At 41.3% G+C, this 16,249-nt stretch overlaps 1 protein-coding gene across 5 annotated transcripts in view; it reads right to left on the reverse strand.

Moving 5' to 3' along the window:
• Window positions 1-3,686: 3,686 nt before the first annotated feature.
• Window positions 3,687-16,249, reverse strand: part of GEMIN5 (gem nuclear organelle associated protein 5) — a 39,108-nt gene continuing 26,545 nt past the window's right edge. For all 5 annotated transcript variants that reach the window (XM_055559794.1, XM_055559793.1, XM_055559792.1 and 2 more), the window contains 8 exons: window positions 16,098-16,245; window positions 11,698-11,817; window positions 10,979-11,189; window positions 9,039-9,293; window positions 7,370-7,532; window positions 6,262-6,763; window positions 4,793-4,889; window positions 3,687-4,246 (listed from right to left, as the gene is read on the reverse strand). In XM_055559794.1, the coding sequence (XP_055415769.1) occupies window positions 4,079-4,246; window positions 4,793-4,889; window positions 6,262-6,763; window positions 7,370-7,532; window positions 9,039-9,293; window positions 10,979-11,189; window positions 11,698-11,817; window positions 16,098-16,245 (1,664 nt within the window). In that variant the 3' untranslated portion in view covers window positions 3,687-4,078. The remainder of the gene's footprint in view (window positions 4,247-4,792; window positions 4,890-6,261; window positions 6,764-7,369; window positions 7,533-9,038; window positions 9,294-10,978; window positions 11,190-11,697; window positions 11,818-16,097; window positions 16,246-16,249) is intronic.

Genomic DNA, 16,249 nt, shown 5'->3' on the forward strand with positions numbered 1-16,249 from the left:
TGGATTCACTTAATTACTGGACTTTTAGACAAATTGAAGTTCTAGATTTGGTTCAGGACTTTGTTTTCAGTCCTTTCTTTTGGCCCAACAATATGGGGTTGTAATAAGTCTCCCAAGTGGCTCTAGTGGTAAAGAATCTGCCTGCCAGTGCGGGAGACATAAGATACGCTAGTTCAATCCCTGGGTGGGGACGATTTCTCTGGAGTAGGGAATGGCAACCCATTCCAGTATTCTTGCCTAGGAAATCCCATGGACAGAGGAGCCTGGCGGGCTATAGTCCATGGGGTTGCAAACAGTTGGACACAATAAGTCAGGTACAGGAGCAGAGCTAGAATTTTGACTGCAATATATATTTATTGTTGTAAGATTTGTGGTAAAGCAGCTTAGGTCAGTGGTTCTGAATCAAGGTGGTTTGGCATGCTGGTGACTATGAGCCCTACATAGATGTCCTAAAAAATTTGGATTAAAATAGGCATTTAGTCACTTCTCGGCCTTTTGACTAAGATCAAGTGTAAAATAGGCATTTATCTTTACCACAGTTAAGAACAGGCTTACTGACATGTCAGGAGAAATGTTGAGATGAAGGGTTGAGGATCTCAGTGTTGAGTGGGGGTGTACTCATTGCATAGAGATAACTTTATATTTAAAGTGCTAAAGAAGGGGCACAGGTCTAGTAGAACTGGAAAGAACTTCACTTTCTATATAGGAGTGTGTGTAGGGCTGTCAGTAGTTATCCTCAGAAAGGGATGGTCCTGCAGAATATCCAAGAGAATACTAACTTGGGTGTGATTCAGCGCCCCCCACATACAGTCCCCTTTATCTGTGGGGGAAACAAGACCCACAGTGGGTGCCTGAAACCATGGGTAGTACTGAGCCCTATAATGTATGATTTGTAATCTTCATATACTCATGGGTAGGTAGTGTATGCAGTGTGGATATGCTGGACAAAAGGATGATTCACGTTTTGGTGGGATGGATTGGGAGGGCTGTGAGATTTCATCATGCTACTCAGAATGGCCATAGTTTAACTTATGAATTGTTTATTCCTGGAATTTCCCCTCTAATATTTTTGTACTCTGTTGACTGGGGTAACTAAAACTGTGGAAAGTGAAATTATGGCTGGGGGTGGAGGGGCTATTGTAATCCCAGCTATTGAATTTCTGTGGTCTGCTAAGGCAGTAAGGTTGACTGCCACGCACAAGCCTTGGTTGTCAGCCAGGGCTAGTATGAAAGAGCTGTTTAGAATCCTTTAAGTCCAAGCTATTAATGAGCATTTTTTCAGTTTCCCAGCTTATTCAGTGGATAAGCCTGAATTATGCACTTACTAGATACTAGACATTGTAAGTACATGCTAGGGATAAAGTAGGAAATGGAAAATAATCTATCCTCATTGGAGTTTACAATCTACCTGTGCTGCCAGATAGTAAATCACAAAAATATAATTTGTGAACTGTAAAGTATAGGATATTGATGTACCTGAGGTTGAAGTTGAAGGACAGTCTTTGAGAAAGGACATTTTTTTTCAGCTGTGCTGTGCAGCATGTGGGATCTTGGTTCCTTGACCATGCCCCCTGCATTGGAAGCGCAGAGTCTTAACTACTGAACCACCAGGAAAGTCCCTGAGAGAGGACTTTTAAGCTGAGATCTAAGAGATGAGCACAACTGGACCAGGCAGAGAAACAGCATAGGCAGAAATCCCTGAGATGACAAGAGAACTTGGTGGCAGCTCAGAGACCAGAGTGACGAGTCTCGAAGCAAGGATAATATCTAGGCAGAAAGCTGAGAGGTTAAGGGCCAGGATTAGGCAGGGCTTATAAGCCGAATTCAAAATTAACTTTCCAATACCAATGGGAACGTACTTTAAAAGTTTTTTAGTGAGGAGTAGACAAGAGTTGATTTGTAAGATATACCAGTCATTGGTATATGAAGAATGGTGAATTAGTAATAAGAAAGCAGGTTTAGGGAATTCCCTGGAGGTCCAGTGGTTAGGACATGGTGCTCTCACTGCCGAGGGCCCAGGTTTGATCCCTGGTTGGAGAACTAAGATCCCACAAGCCATGTGACAAAAAAAGAAAAAGAAAGCAAGTTCAGATACTGAGAAGTGAGTGCAGCCTTCTGGGTAATAGGATGGTGGGTTATATTAGAGAAAAAGTTACTTTGGGTGGGGTAAAAGTACCAAAACTAAATCTTTAGTTGCTTAGTGGTGAATCTTATCCACTCAGAAAGCTTAAGTTACCTCCCTGTGGTTCTGATAATTAGGAAGATGGAAATGAAAACCATGTATTCAAATTAGAACTCAGTTCAGTCGCTCAGTCATGTCTGACTCTTTGTGACCCCATGGACTGCAGCACGCCAGGCCTCCCTGTCCATCACCAACTCCCGGAATAGTTTGATACATTATCTGGAATTGGAAAAGGGAGTTTGAGAGGAAATGGAGTTGTTTAATTTCTTTCGTCTTTGCTTTTGGAAGTCTCCTTGCTTAGTTGTAGAGCAATACTTGTTCTTACCAAAGCAGTGATCAAGGAGGATGCAGGATGCCCCTACCCAGAAATGTTGGTTTTGGTAAATCATGAAGGAGTTTATAAATTTCTAGTTTAATAATACTGCTCTTTACTCTCTGTAAGAGAAGCATTTGTTCATTTTAACAAAGACTGTAGAACTGGTACCTAGTTCTCCACTTCGCTACAAAGATTCTTCATACATCTTCCTGAGATTCATGTACCTATGTAAAGAACTGTGAGGATCTAAATTCTACAATATTTCCTTTTTTGGATTTAGGGTTTTAAAATCCTAAAGCTAGGTCTAATAAAAAACAAAAACAAAACCCCAGTAAGGCAGATCTTTGAAAACTGCCTCTAAGGAAAAGTTTTTTTTTCCTTCCTAGAGCGTTTCATTCTTGCCCACAACAACCCCAACCCTTGGAAATAACTGAAAAATAAATAGGACACTGGAGCAGGAGAGCTTTCACAATGAATCCCCAACAGAAAACAGTACTGGGGAAGAGTGCTCCCTCTCACCTCACCCTAGACTGCCTGATTTTTATGTCATAGCAACTGTGATATAACAGAAACATCTGTTCCTGACATTTTTCAGCTATGTAAATAACCAATGGGAAGAACAGATCTTAAGAAAATGCTCATTAGTGAGGGGAAAATAATAACAATAGAGAACCAAAACCAAACAACAGCCCCCTCACCTACAAACCCCCACAGGGATTTGTAATTAAATAGTATATAGGGTCCTATTATGCTAAAGTTGGAGTCCAGTGATTCCAAAGTTACATATGCAAAATGAGGAGTATGCATTTTTCTTCAAAGATCATCTGTGGCTTTAATTCTCAAAAAGTCCCTATGATCCAAAAAAAAAAAGTTTAAGAACCAATGAAACAGTCATTTCATCCTGAGCTATTTTGATCACCATTCATTTCTTATAAAACTGAAGGGGTAAGTCACATCTGAATTAGTTATTTGTTCTTCTAAAGTGTTAGTCAGTGATTTGTTCAAATAAGCAATTCCATTACACACTGAAACCAAAGTTCTGGCCTGAAGTTCAGACAAAGGGCAGAGTTAGCATGATGGGTAAGGCCTCTTTCACATTCAGGCTTCAGTCTTTCAAAGAGTAGAAGTGAACCCAAATTAACAAAAACAGTTAAAAAAAAATGATACCAGTAGTCATAATATGCAGCAATTGTGTCTAAAACCAGAATGACATGTTTATGATCAGGCGAAACATTTATAAAGGTAGCTTGTGTTTAAGAATATAACACTTTGGGTGACTGAAAGAGTTTCTCCTCTTTGGGTGAAACCTGCATAAGGCAATCACTTAGCAGGTGTTAGTTCTTGAGTAACTACTGCTGGCTTTTCATGATCTTTCCTCCAGTAGGAAACCACAATTGAGTCCAAAGTCAGATTTCACTGGGTCCCAAATGTAGAGTTGATTCAAACTTGACCCTCATTTGTATTACTTGGATCACTGCAGAAATATCTAGGGATCAAAGTGAATGTCTGGTGAAGTGTAAATGCAGAGGTGAAAGGTGTTGGATGTTTAAAATTTGGCTTTCTTACAGATCCTTGGAAGTTCATGTGTAGAGGGTCTGGTAATGTCGTTTGTAAACTTTTGTGTTGCCGTACTTCTGAAGGAACTCTTGAGCCTGTTGCTGCATTTCCCGGGTCACAAAGCTAGGACATTGGGACCCAATGTGAAGCAGGATGAGGCAGCATTCCAGCACGTCCGGGAAAGGCCAGGTCTGAAAGATGACACGGGTATCAACAAGGAAGCATTTGCCAAAAAAAGCTATGTACACCTGCACAGAAGTCACTAGTGACTCAGTCTCTTCTACTGACATATCTCTGGCGTGGTTGAGCCATTTCTCTCTGAAGACTCTTCATCAGTTACTCTAAGGAGAAATGATACTCAAAACTGGGATATCCTCAAACGATACAATCTTTTTCTAAGAAGAGCCCTACACTCAAATGAATTTAAAACATGATGCTTCTGTAACTCCTAGGGGCCAAATTCAAATGCACCTATCCATTTGTAAATGATCAGATACATGGTACAATTTTACTTTACCTTCTAATAGATTTCTCTGAAGGCTGAGGTACAAAATTGCTTGTGGTATCAATCACTCTATTCTCACCAAACATTATAGCTCACCAAAGGCAATTAGATCCTCAGTTTTTAAATATACAGAAATGTGTCCAGAATTCAGATGACATTAAAGAATTTGGTGTTAGTCAATTGATAATACAAAGAGTAATATTTTACCAAATGAACTGCTAATATATCTTACCTTAATACTCTCAGGAAGCTTAGCTATTCTCTCATTTGCCTCTGTAAGTCTTTTGGTTAATTCAGGCAAAGAAACTGGTTCATTTTTTTCTTCTTTACTAGTGATAATAAAAAAAGTTACAAGTCATATGTCTTGCTGCACATAAAGTTGTAAATTACTTTTACCACCTGGGTCTTTAACTCTCATCTTGACTATACTACGGCTAAGAGAAGGGAATTTAATGGGATGTGATATAAAGTTTTCAAAATGCAGTATCGTTCCTCACCACTTTGCAAATTCCCACTTCGCAAATTCCCACTTCTTAGACGCACAGCTCCAGGAAGAATTAAGGATCTTCAAGGGATTCAACCTGCAGCCAAGTGCGGAGGGCCTGGATTTCTCTGGGTAATGGGTTGGACAGAGCAGGGGTCCCTACCCTCGGGGTGTATGGATGCATGTGTTTTCTGGGAAGAGTGTCTTAAACTTCTCAAAGGGGCCCTCTGATCAAAGGTTAAGAGCTGTTGGTTAGAGAACTGTTTAATGCTTTTCTTATTACTAAAACCAAACATAGAGTGCTGCTTAGAGTGTAGCTCACTAGAGAAGTACTCAGAACTTTGACTCAAGATTTCAATTGTATTTGTAGAGCAACAAATGTAATTTTAATTTTTAAAAGTTAGTAATAATAGCTGTAAGTTTATTGACTACTAGTTAAGATATTTTAGGCCCTCTGCTGGTGGGGACATAAGGTAAAAGGTACTCAGCCTAACAACTAATCTGTAACTGCTAATCCCTGCAGATGGCACAGCCGAGTACCCTGTGACAATACAAAGGGGCTCTAAAGTGATCAGTGATCTACCTGGCCCTTATTTTCAATAGACGTGATTAGGACGCTGCAGCAATCTCATCATTTGGGATTTTTTACAGTTTGGTGTGTAATTCTATACACTACCCTTTTTGTGTTGTTTTTTTGGGATAGTACTGAAAAATTAAAAAACAGTGTTTTTTGGGAGTTCCCTGGCAGTCCAGTGTTTAGGACTCTTGTGTTTTCACTGCTGAGGGCGTAGACTGAATCCCTGGTCAGGGAACTAAAATTCCACAAGCCAGGGAGGGTGGCCAAAAGAAGAAGAACTGGTTTTCATTAATGATGTAATATTGCAACTCCCTATTTTACATGACTGATTTTTTGGGAATCTTGCACAAAAGGGTTTCATTGTACTATTTTATTAACAATATTTGTGATTCTGTTTGTCAAAACAAGCAAGGATAGAGTTGGTACTCCATTTATGGATAAGGGAACTAAAGCTCAAGAGACATTAAGACTCCTGAGGTCACTGAGCAGGACCAGGACTGGAACCCCGCATCTGACCCCAAAGCCTGTGCCTTAATGACTGCACTGTGGGGCTTCCAAGTGACCTGATCAGCCTCACCAAGTTCCATGTGAGAGTCCAGCAGGGGATTTCAGTTCCACATCATACTGAATCAGTACTTACCACTGGTTCTGAGGATGAGAGAGGGACTCTCCTTCCTGTTCAGGTTCATTCTTATCAGGGCCATTTGCTGTGGATTTACAGAGTTGAGTCTTCTGGTGTTGGCGGATCATTTCTGCCAAGGTCTCTTGGACTTCAGCAACAGTTCTCTGTGCATTTTGGAGACCAGCATGCTTTTCTGACAAGAGCTCCTTACAAGCGTTCTGCATTTGCTCACCTTCTTCTGTAAGTCTCACGTCTAGTTCTGGAGTCCTGCTTGGCTCTGGCTGGGAAGCTTTGGGGTCAGTTTCTTCAGGGCTGACACTGTCAACCTCTTGGCTCTGTCCAGTAGAGGTTTTACTTCTGTGAGTAGCTCTTAGCCAGACACTGGACTCCGGGCAAGGCCCAGAGAGAGACCACCAGAATTCATATAGACGTCCGTAAATAAAAAAGGCCTTCAGACTTTTGAAAGCTGGTATGGTGGGAGACTGATGATCACCCAGTTTGTCTCTTAGATGGTCACAGCCTACAAGAAAAGGATTTAGGGTTGTTTATTTCTTTGTCTGCCAGAAATCTGATTTCCTGCCCACGTTTTCTGTCACCCAAGAGGCCAGTCACATCCCAAGAAAAAGAACGGCAGTGATCTGTGGGACCGCATGCTTTCCACCAAAAGCCAGCCAGAGCTTCTGGCCTAAGACAGTGTCCTTATTGCTGCAAGCCATGTAAAGCATGACAAAAAGAAGTATTTCATCAGTCCCATTGTAGGCTCTGGGGCTAAGATGCCACTGTGTTCTGAAAAACCATAATGTTTTAGGTCAGTGACCAGTTGTGTAGCTCAAGGAATGTTTTCTCCATTCTTTATAACTTGTGAGTACACTGCTATTTCTCTCTTTAGCTGTGTGTAGGAAAGTATATAGGGAACACTAAGGTGGGTAGGACCAGTAAAGGAAAACAGCTCAGTCATGCTAACTACCTCTTAGGAGTCTGGGTAAGAGAATTCAAACTTTCTACTAAATGACACAGTGGCTCATCTATGTCTTTCAATAGCCTATGTACTCCTGGTGCCACACCACTGGCAGTGGTTGTATCGTCCTTCAGTGGGTGTGCCCCAGCGGGGCTGGGGGTCCTTTACCCTGCGGAAGAAAGGCTGAGTGCACTTCCTGCATGATGGTGAAGTTTCCTGAGTCGTAGCTCCGGATCACAGCCCGAAGCAATCCTTCCACAGCTGCGTCCCAGGAGCCCGCTTCCTGGCTTAGCAGTGCCAAGGTCAGGTCATGGCAAATGTGGAGCAGGAGCTGGAGAGAAGAGCCAGAGTCTCAGGTAAACATCTTTGCACAGCAAGGACTGGGATTACACCAGAAATGCTCCTATTTACAGCATTTGGGAAGTACACACAGTTCACATTTAAGAAAAGTCCTCCTATCCCCACCACCCATTTTTGCTTCCTCGTTGGAAACATTCATATTTAGTTGCACAGCAATATACAGTCTAGTTTTAAAGTCTGTTCAGGCTAAGAAAATGCCTTGATATTTGCATTTAATTAAAACAAAAAGTTTCTGGAACTAAAAGCTTTATAATTAAAATCTGGAGTGTAATTAAGAAAATTTTCAATTTTGAGTGTGCAATTTGATGAGTTCTGACAAGCATATGTATATATACATACATTTAGTATAACCACCACCAAAATCAAGACATAGGATATGATATTTTCACTTTAAACCCCTTTGCAGTCAACTCCCTTCTCCCCATCCCTTGGCAACCTCTGATCTAGTTTTTGCCAGTATCATTTTGTCTTTTCTAGAATTCATATGAATGGAACAGTAGAGTCTGTAGTCTTTTGTGACTTGATTCTTTGACTTATCATAGTGCTTTCAAGATTCACTGATATTCTTTTGCATTTGTAATTTGTTCCTTTTTATTGTTGTATAGCATAGTTTTCCACTATACGGAAATACTATAGTTTGTATACCCATTTGCCAACTGATGGACATTTGGGTTGTTTCTGTTTGGCTATATGAACCAATCTGCTGTGAACGTTCCCGTACTAGACTGTGTAGACATCTGAGTTCACTTCTTTTGGTGACGTATCTAGGCAGTGGGGTTGCTCGGTCATCGTGTGTATATGTTTAATTATAAGAAACAGCCACACAGTTTTCCAAAGTGCTATACTACTTGAGAACATCTCGTTCCTTAAAAATATAATAATGTTTTCTCATGAAAAAAAAAAGTGGATAAACTGAGATGTTTTTATAAGATGAGTAGAGCAGCTGTAATGAATCAATTTGTTCTCTTCCTATCAATACGGACAGATTTTATAGACAACGGTCACATAAGCAAGCCACAAAATAACACATGGTCTGATGCAGGGGCTAAAATGTTGGTGAGCTAGGGCAGGGGAATGGGACTGGGCAAGGGAACATTGAGGGACTTCGACTTGGTTGTATTTCTTTAACTAAAAGCAAAATATAGAAAACCAAGCCAAAAGACGGTGTGAAGCAAAAATGACAGAATATGAATATCTGTTAATTCCAATCGATGGGTACTTATCTGCTTTTTTTGGTGGTGGTTGTTGTTTTCAGACTGTTTTTTTTTTCATTTAGAAGGGAATGCCGATCAAAGACTAACTTCAGAGATAAAGGGCTCTAATTACCCTGAAGGGATCTTTCCACTTTCCTGGGCCTGGCTTAGTCTTTTCTGAAATGCAAACTGGCATTCTACATGTTTCCTTATTATACTAGACAGGGGTTAGAGAAGTCTTACTACTGAGTGACTAATATCAGAAGCTCAGGCAGAAGGCATACCTGTTTGGAGGGAGTGTTACTTGTAGCAGATGGGTACTTGATATTTTGCAGCTGCTGAAATGCTGCCTGGTACTGCTCTGGGGAGTCGAGGCTGAAGGTGCTCTTCCATACTGCAGTCACCCTCTCCACAAAGGACCCTTCGCTGTCTGTGGGCCAAGCATTGTAAGAAGAAAAGGAGCTTTTGCCCTCAGAGAGCTGCTTTTCCTCCAGGTGCTTGGACAGTAGCTCAAGAAGGCAGAACACCAATCTCTGACCCTGGAGCCCAAAAACAAAGGAGAGGAACTGTTACACAGGGAAGTGCTCCATTATCTAGGACTTTCCCCAGTCGCTCAGATTCTCTCCCTCTGTATCTGCAGCAACCATACCCCCTCAGTGGGCTGCCAACCCAATGTGAGTCTTGTTTGAGGGGGTGGAAGAGAGGGAAGAGGTGATCTAATAGATGATTTTTCTAGGATCTTTGGGATCCTAGCCTTTTTGGGAATTCCTGCCCACACAATTCTTAGAGCTCAAGCAACCATATTTTATAACATGAAATCCTAACTATAGCCCTACTCACTGATATTTAAGCCACTTAAGATTTGTGGCCAGTGTGAGAAAAGATGGGCTGGACTCATCTAGTTCCTTCCTCCGCCCAGACTTCAGATGAAGGAATACAAAAGTTAAAGCATCATGGGCAGAAGTGCTGGAGCAGACGAGCTGTGTGGGTCTGAGACCTGGGGCGGTGGTCAGGGGCTACATCCAAGTAGGTTTAACAGAGGGAACTAACTGGAATAGAACAGACCACAGACAAAAGGCCTAGTCTTCTTGCTTTGTTAAGGATAGTAAGAGGAAAAAAAGAAGTGCTAAATAACCATTCTGGAAACTTTTTTTGTGGTGGTGGTAGATAAATTAATCTCCCTCTGTTTGGTCACTCTGCAAATAATGTGCCACATGATACTATCTTTGAAGATGTTCCACTTTTGCCTCCACTTTTATTCTGCAGTTCCCAGAAAGCTACCTCTTCCCCTAGTATTTTTCTTGGGCTTTGAACATTCAGCTAGGAACTGTCATTAGGCTCAGTTATTCTACTGAAGGGACAGAGGAACTAAAAAAGTTCATATAATATCTGACAAGAAAAATTTTCTAAAATGAATCAAATGTTGACATGTTTTCAAAACTTGTTTTTGCTGAGGCTTTTAAGATAATCGCAGTGTTGATATATTGAAAAAGACAGTGTTGATATGTCGAAAAAGACATAAATTGAAAAAGTTACTGATTTTTTAACCAGATGGGAACAAAAGATTTAATGAAAAAAAAAATTTTTTTTTTTAAAATTTGGCTGCGTCGGGTCTTGGTTATGGTTACACAGATCTTTCGTGGCACGTGGACTCTAGTTGTGGTGTGCAGGCTCAGTACTTGCGGCACACAGGCTTAGCTGCTCCGTGGCATGTGGGATCTTAGTTCCCTGACCAGGCATAGAACCTGCATATGCTGCATTGCAAGGTGGATTCTTAATCACTGGACCACCAGGGAAGTCCCTAACAGACTGTTTTGATTTTACCCAAATTCACTATGGCATGCAGCTGAGGAGGGCTTCTACAGGCAGAGCACGGTGATTTCTGTTAAAGCTGATCCATCTCCCTCTTCAAAGCAGACCCTCTCCCTCTTCATTTTTGTGCTGATGACATCAATGAAGAAAGCACAGGGGCTGAGCTGACTAAAGGCTATTCAACTGCTAAGCAATGAGAATCACTGTTGAGAACCACACTATCTCTTACTCTGAATATGGCAATTGCAAGGCCCAGTGTACTTCAATGGGATAATATGGCCAGGGCTTGCTGGATACTTCTAAGAATACCTGCCAGATTGGTTCAGCTTGTGCAACTGGGTAATGCACTTGGAATATGACTGGAGAGGACCTGGGGCTCCCTCCTAAAAGCAGGAGAGGCAAAAAGACTGACCTTTAGACTTGTGTGGAGCTGCAGGGCCTCCTGGGCTCCCACCCAGTTCCGGGCCAGAAGCAGTTCTTGGGCACATCTTAGAGCCAGGGAAGCCGACAACTCATTCTCTCCCACGATGGAGGCCAACTCTGCTGCCGTCCTAAGTGATGCCGCATCCCCCTTTTTGGCCAAAACTTTGGCTGCATCATAAGCTGAAGTGGCCCCTAAATAGCTAAGATATAAAAGAAAAATCAAACATAAAAAGACTGCCTACTCCTGCTTCCCAGAGGGTCGAATCATTTCTTTCTGTCCACTCTGACTTGCATGGCTTCCTGTGGTCTTAGCTGTGTCTCTGCCTGAGGCTGTCCCTGAGAAGGCTGAGGCTAGCACGGCAGAGAAACAGGCAGCATCATGGAGGTTAAGGACATAAAGGAACCCCAGCAGTCGCTGAGTTGAACCCAAGCTAAAGAGTCATTCCCTCCCTTTTTCCAAATTTAATGATGCAAGACATCCCTGAAGAAAGGAGTAAGTTCTGAATCTGCTACTAGGATTTCTTGAATAGTTATGGTGACTTATGTAAATACCAAGTAGGGAGACCTTGCTGAATCTTAACGAAGCTGGGTTTAATAGACATACGCTTTTTAATTTGCTAGTCACTTCACCCCCACCTCTAAACTTACTTCCACTCTTGTCCTGCTCTTTGCAGAAGCTCTTCTCTGTCTGGGTGCACTCAGACTTACCATTTTGCTGCTAAGGCATAGTGGCCGTCTTTTTCTAGGATGGCTCCCCAGCTGAGGTACAGGTCTTTTATGATTGGGTCCTCTGGGCGCAGCCGGGCCTTGGCAACTGCAATAGCTTCCCTAGAGGAAAGAAGAGGTAATGAGCCAATCTGAAAAAAGCGCTAGGAGCTGGTTGCAAGATAGGATAAGCCTTCTCTGTAGTCTGTCTTAATCCAACTTCCCATAAAACAACTGTATTCCTGCATTTCAGGGCAAGTTAGAACACGCAAGCTGCACTTTTCACCCGTTCTTCACCTAGGTCAGTAGTACTTAAAGTGTCGTCTGTGAATTCCTGGGAGTACCCAAGGCCCTTTCAGGGGGTTCACGAGGTCAAGACTATTTTCATAATAATGTCGAGATTATTTGCCTTTTCTTACTGTGTTGACATTTGTACTGATGATGCCAAAGCAATGGTGGGTGCACTGCGGGCCCCCGGAGCAAGGATCCAGGAGGTAGTGGCTCGTATAGTTGTTTTTTTTTTTAAAGGTAAATTTCCTTGAAAAATGATTAATTTCAGTAAATGTCAGGTTAATATTGATGGAAGCTCATTACTTCTCATTACTTCTTGAAAGAATGACTAACATACAAATGATAGTTACTTAGCGTTGAGTATCTGGCAGATGTTTTCTCAAAAATGAACAAAGTAAGCCTATCATTTCACGGAAACCAACCAAAACAGTACTGTTGCCAGTGATAAAATCTGAGCTTTCAAGTGAAAATTAGAGTTTTAGGAATGTTTTCTTTCTCACTGGGAACCTGACAGCTTCCCCAAAGTTAGAAAGGCTTTTCTGATGAAGTAAGGAATGTCATTTTTTTATATATTTTAATGAAATGTGTTACCATTTGGTGGATCTGTGTAACTCACTCAACTACTATTTTCCAAATGACATACAACTTCTGGTTTGCATCCAACCTAAAGTTGTAGCTGGAGTCAGTGTTTTAGACTAAAGTGGTTTAGACAGAGCAATATTAAGAAGACCTCTATTTCCAGCCATGACGGGGTGATAACTAAGACCATATGTATTCTCCTGTCACAAAATTAAAACACTGGAGAAAACAGGTACAAAACCAGTGTTTGCAAACACTGGACACGAGGCAGCACAGGACTGTCATCCTGGAGAAAAGAAAACATGCTGTGAGCTCAATCCTGGCCCTGGCTTTCTGCCTAAAATCATCTTCCCAGAAGAAACCCCAGCAGAGCCTCCACAGTTAGGGCTGAATGGAGACGAAGCAGTTGGAATTTGTGGGGCAGGATAGTAAGAAGCAAGAAGCTGTTCAGAGAAAGAGCTCCATAGTGGTGCTTATGCATACTATTGAGTCTCTGGTTTAAACACAAAGCTGTACATGGAGGAAAGGTCTTAAGGCTGGGCAAAGAATAATCAGGGAGCCATAAGCTGACTAATTCCTAGGGCTCATTCAGGGCAGGAGACATACAAGTTTTGACCACCCTGACATCTAATTCTGATTTGTTGAATTACACAAGGCATTTGGTAAAGATACTAGAAGGTAGGAGGGCAAACTAATTCTAGTGTATGGATTTTTCTGCACCTGCCCTAAGAAAGCTTAAAAACAGCCATGAGAAGATCAAGCTGATCTGCAGGGAACTTGATGGCTTGCCAAAAGTGTCCAGCATGCTCTAAAGGAAGACAACAAACCAGAAGAGGATAAACAAAAAGAAAGTCTTATCAAAGCCATATGAAATGGCTGAAATAAAGTGGATAAAGTCCTACAAACAGGAAAAAAAAAAATCCTATGTAGCAAAGATAAGAATAAATACAGTAGTCAACAGTGCAAGCCAAGAAAAAATGGAATGATATCTGTGATGCACAGAAAGACAAAACCTTAGAAACCTAGACGTCTACACCCACTGAAAGATTCTTTAAAATAATGTCAAAATTAAAGACTTTTACAGACAAACAAAAGTTGATGGAGTATGTCACCAGTGGAATCACACTAGAAAAAAAATGTTGGGAGTTCATCAGGTGAAGAAGGAATTGATAACAACTGGAACTTTGGATCTACATAAGAGGATGGCTTCAGCAATATGTGAACCGTGAACTTCCAGATGTTCAAGCTGGTTTTAGAAAAGGCAGAGGAAAGAGAGATCAAATTACCAGTATCTGCTGGATCATGGAAAAAGCAAGAGAGTTCCAGAAAAACATCTATTTCTGCTTTATTGACTATGCCAAAGCCTTTGACTGTGTGGATCACAAGAAACTGTGGAAAATTCTTCAAGAGATGGGAATACCAGACCACCTGACCTGCCTCTTGAGAAACCTATATGCAGGTCAGGAAGCAACAGTTAGAACCGGACATGGAACAACAGACTGATTCCAAATAGGAAAAGGAGTATGTCAAGGCTCTATACTGTCACCCTGCTTATTTAACTTATATGCAGAGTACATCATGAGAAATGCTGGGCTGGAAGAAGCACAAGCTGGAATCAAGATTGCTGAGAGAAATATCAATAACCTCACATATGCAGATGACACCACCCTTAGGGCAGAAAGTGAAGAGGAACTCAAAAGCCTCTTGATGAAAGTGAAAGAGGAGCGTGAAAAAGTTGGCTTAAAGCTCAACATTCAGAAAATGAAGATCATGGCATCCGGTCCCATCACTTCATGGGAAATAGATGGGGAAACAGTGTCAGACTTTATTTTTTGGGCTCCAAAATCACTGCAGATGGTGACTGCAGCCATGAAATTAAAAGACGCTTACTCTTTGGAAGGACAGTTATGACCAACCTAGACAGCATATTCAAAAGCAGAGACATTACTTTGCTAACAAAGGTCCGTCTAGTCAAGGCTATGGTTTTTCCTGTGGTCATGTATGGATGTGAGATTTGGACTGTGAAGAAAGCTGAGCGCTGAAGAATTGATGCTTTTGAACTGTGGTGTTGGAGAAGACTCTTGAGAGTCCCTTGGACTGCAAGGAGATCCAACCAGTCCATTCTGAAGGAGATGAGCCCTGGGTGTTCTTTGGAAGGAATGATGCTAAAGCTGAAACTCCAGTACTTTGGCCACCTCACGCGAAGAGTTGACTCATTGGAAAAGACTCTGATGCTGGGAGGGATTGGGGGCAGGAGGAAAAGGGGACGTCAGAGGATGAGATGGCTGGATGGCATCACCGACTCGATGGACGTGAGTTTGAGTGAACTCCGGGAGTTGGTGATGGACAGGGAGGCCTGGCGTGCTGCAATTCATGGGGTTGCAAAGAGTCAGACATGACTGAGCGACTGAACTGAACTGAACTGAAGAGGATGGAAAATGTTGGGAGTAAGTATATGGGCAAAAATAAGAAAATGTTTAAAAACTTAAAAAGACAACTCATTGTTTAAAGCAAAAATTCTAACATTGTAATGTGGGGTTATAACATGTACATAGTATGTCAAATATATGACAGCAACAGTGGAATGGAGAGGAAGAAAGAAAGAAGTGTGACGTATGCAAGAACTGGTACAATATTATTGGAGGTAAACTGATAAATTAGAAATGCTCATCATAAATCCTAAAGTAACCATTAAGAAAATAAAGGATTATAGCTGAGAAGCCAGTATTGGAGATAAAAAAAGTCTGAAAGAAAGGAGGAAAAAAAAATAGCAAGATGGTAGACTTAAATCAGTCACACCAATATTTACATTAAAACACTGCAATTAAAAGGCAGAGACTGTCAGACTAGATAAAAAAAGAAAACCCAGTTGTATGCTGTGTATAAGAAATATTATGGGAACTTCCCTGGTGGTCCAGTGGCTTAGACTCTGAGCTCCCAATGCAGGAGGCTGGGGTCCGATCCCTGGTCAGGGAACTAGATCCCACATGCAGCAACTAAGACCCAGTCTTAGTTGTCAAATAAATAAAAAAATAAATACTAATAAAAATTTTAAAAGAAGACATATTTTGTTGCTTTTGTTTTCTGTACTTACATACGTATTACAGTGAAACAGTATTAACTTGAATAGCATCAGTCTCAGAGTGGTTACTGCTAGAGAAGGGATGAGGACAGAACTGGGGAAAGGCAATTCAGCCAAGTCTGGAATACTACTTCCTTCCCAGGTTAAAAAATTTCCTCTTTTAATAATTCATTAAGTTGTTAATTTGTATCATGCTGTTTTCTCTATTTGTGATACTTTATAAAGAAATTTAAAAAAAGATCAGTGGCAAATATTGCTGAGAGATAACATTTTGTTAAGTATAGGTGGTGGATGTGTTGATGTTGTTAAGCTAGTGAATATAATATTTGTATACATCTGAGATGTTTAATTACGGTAAAGGTTTTATGGTGGTTGTCAAGAAACAGAACTGTTATATAGGTTAATTTCATATCACATCCAACTGTTAGTTCAACTGTTGGGTCATACAGACCTGTAGAAATGGTTTGACTTGAGCAGCTCCACAGCTTCATACACTTTGTGGATAGAAAGCAGGTGAGAGGCAGCCTTGACATACTGGTCCTGAAAACACAGTTGTTTGGCAAAAGCTTCCACAGCCCATACCCACACATGGTACCCGGCTTT

Source organism: Bubalus kerabau, chromosome 1 (assembly GCF_029407905.1).
Source record: "Bubalus kerabau isolate K-KA32 ecotype Philippines breed swamp buffalo chromosome 1, PCC_UOA_SB_1v2, whole genome shotgun sequence".
NCBI lineage: Eukaryota > Metazoa > Chordata > Mammalia > Artiodactyla > Bovidae > Bubalus > Bubalus kerabau.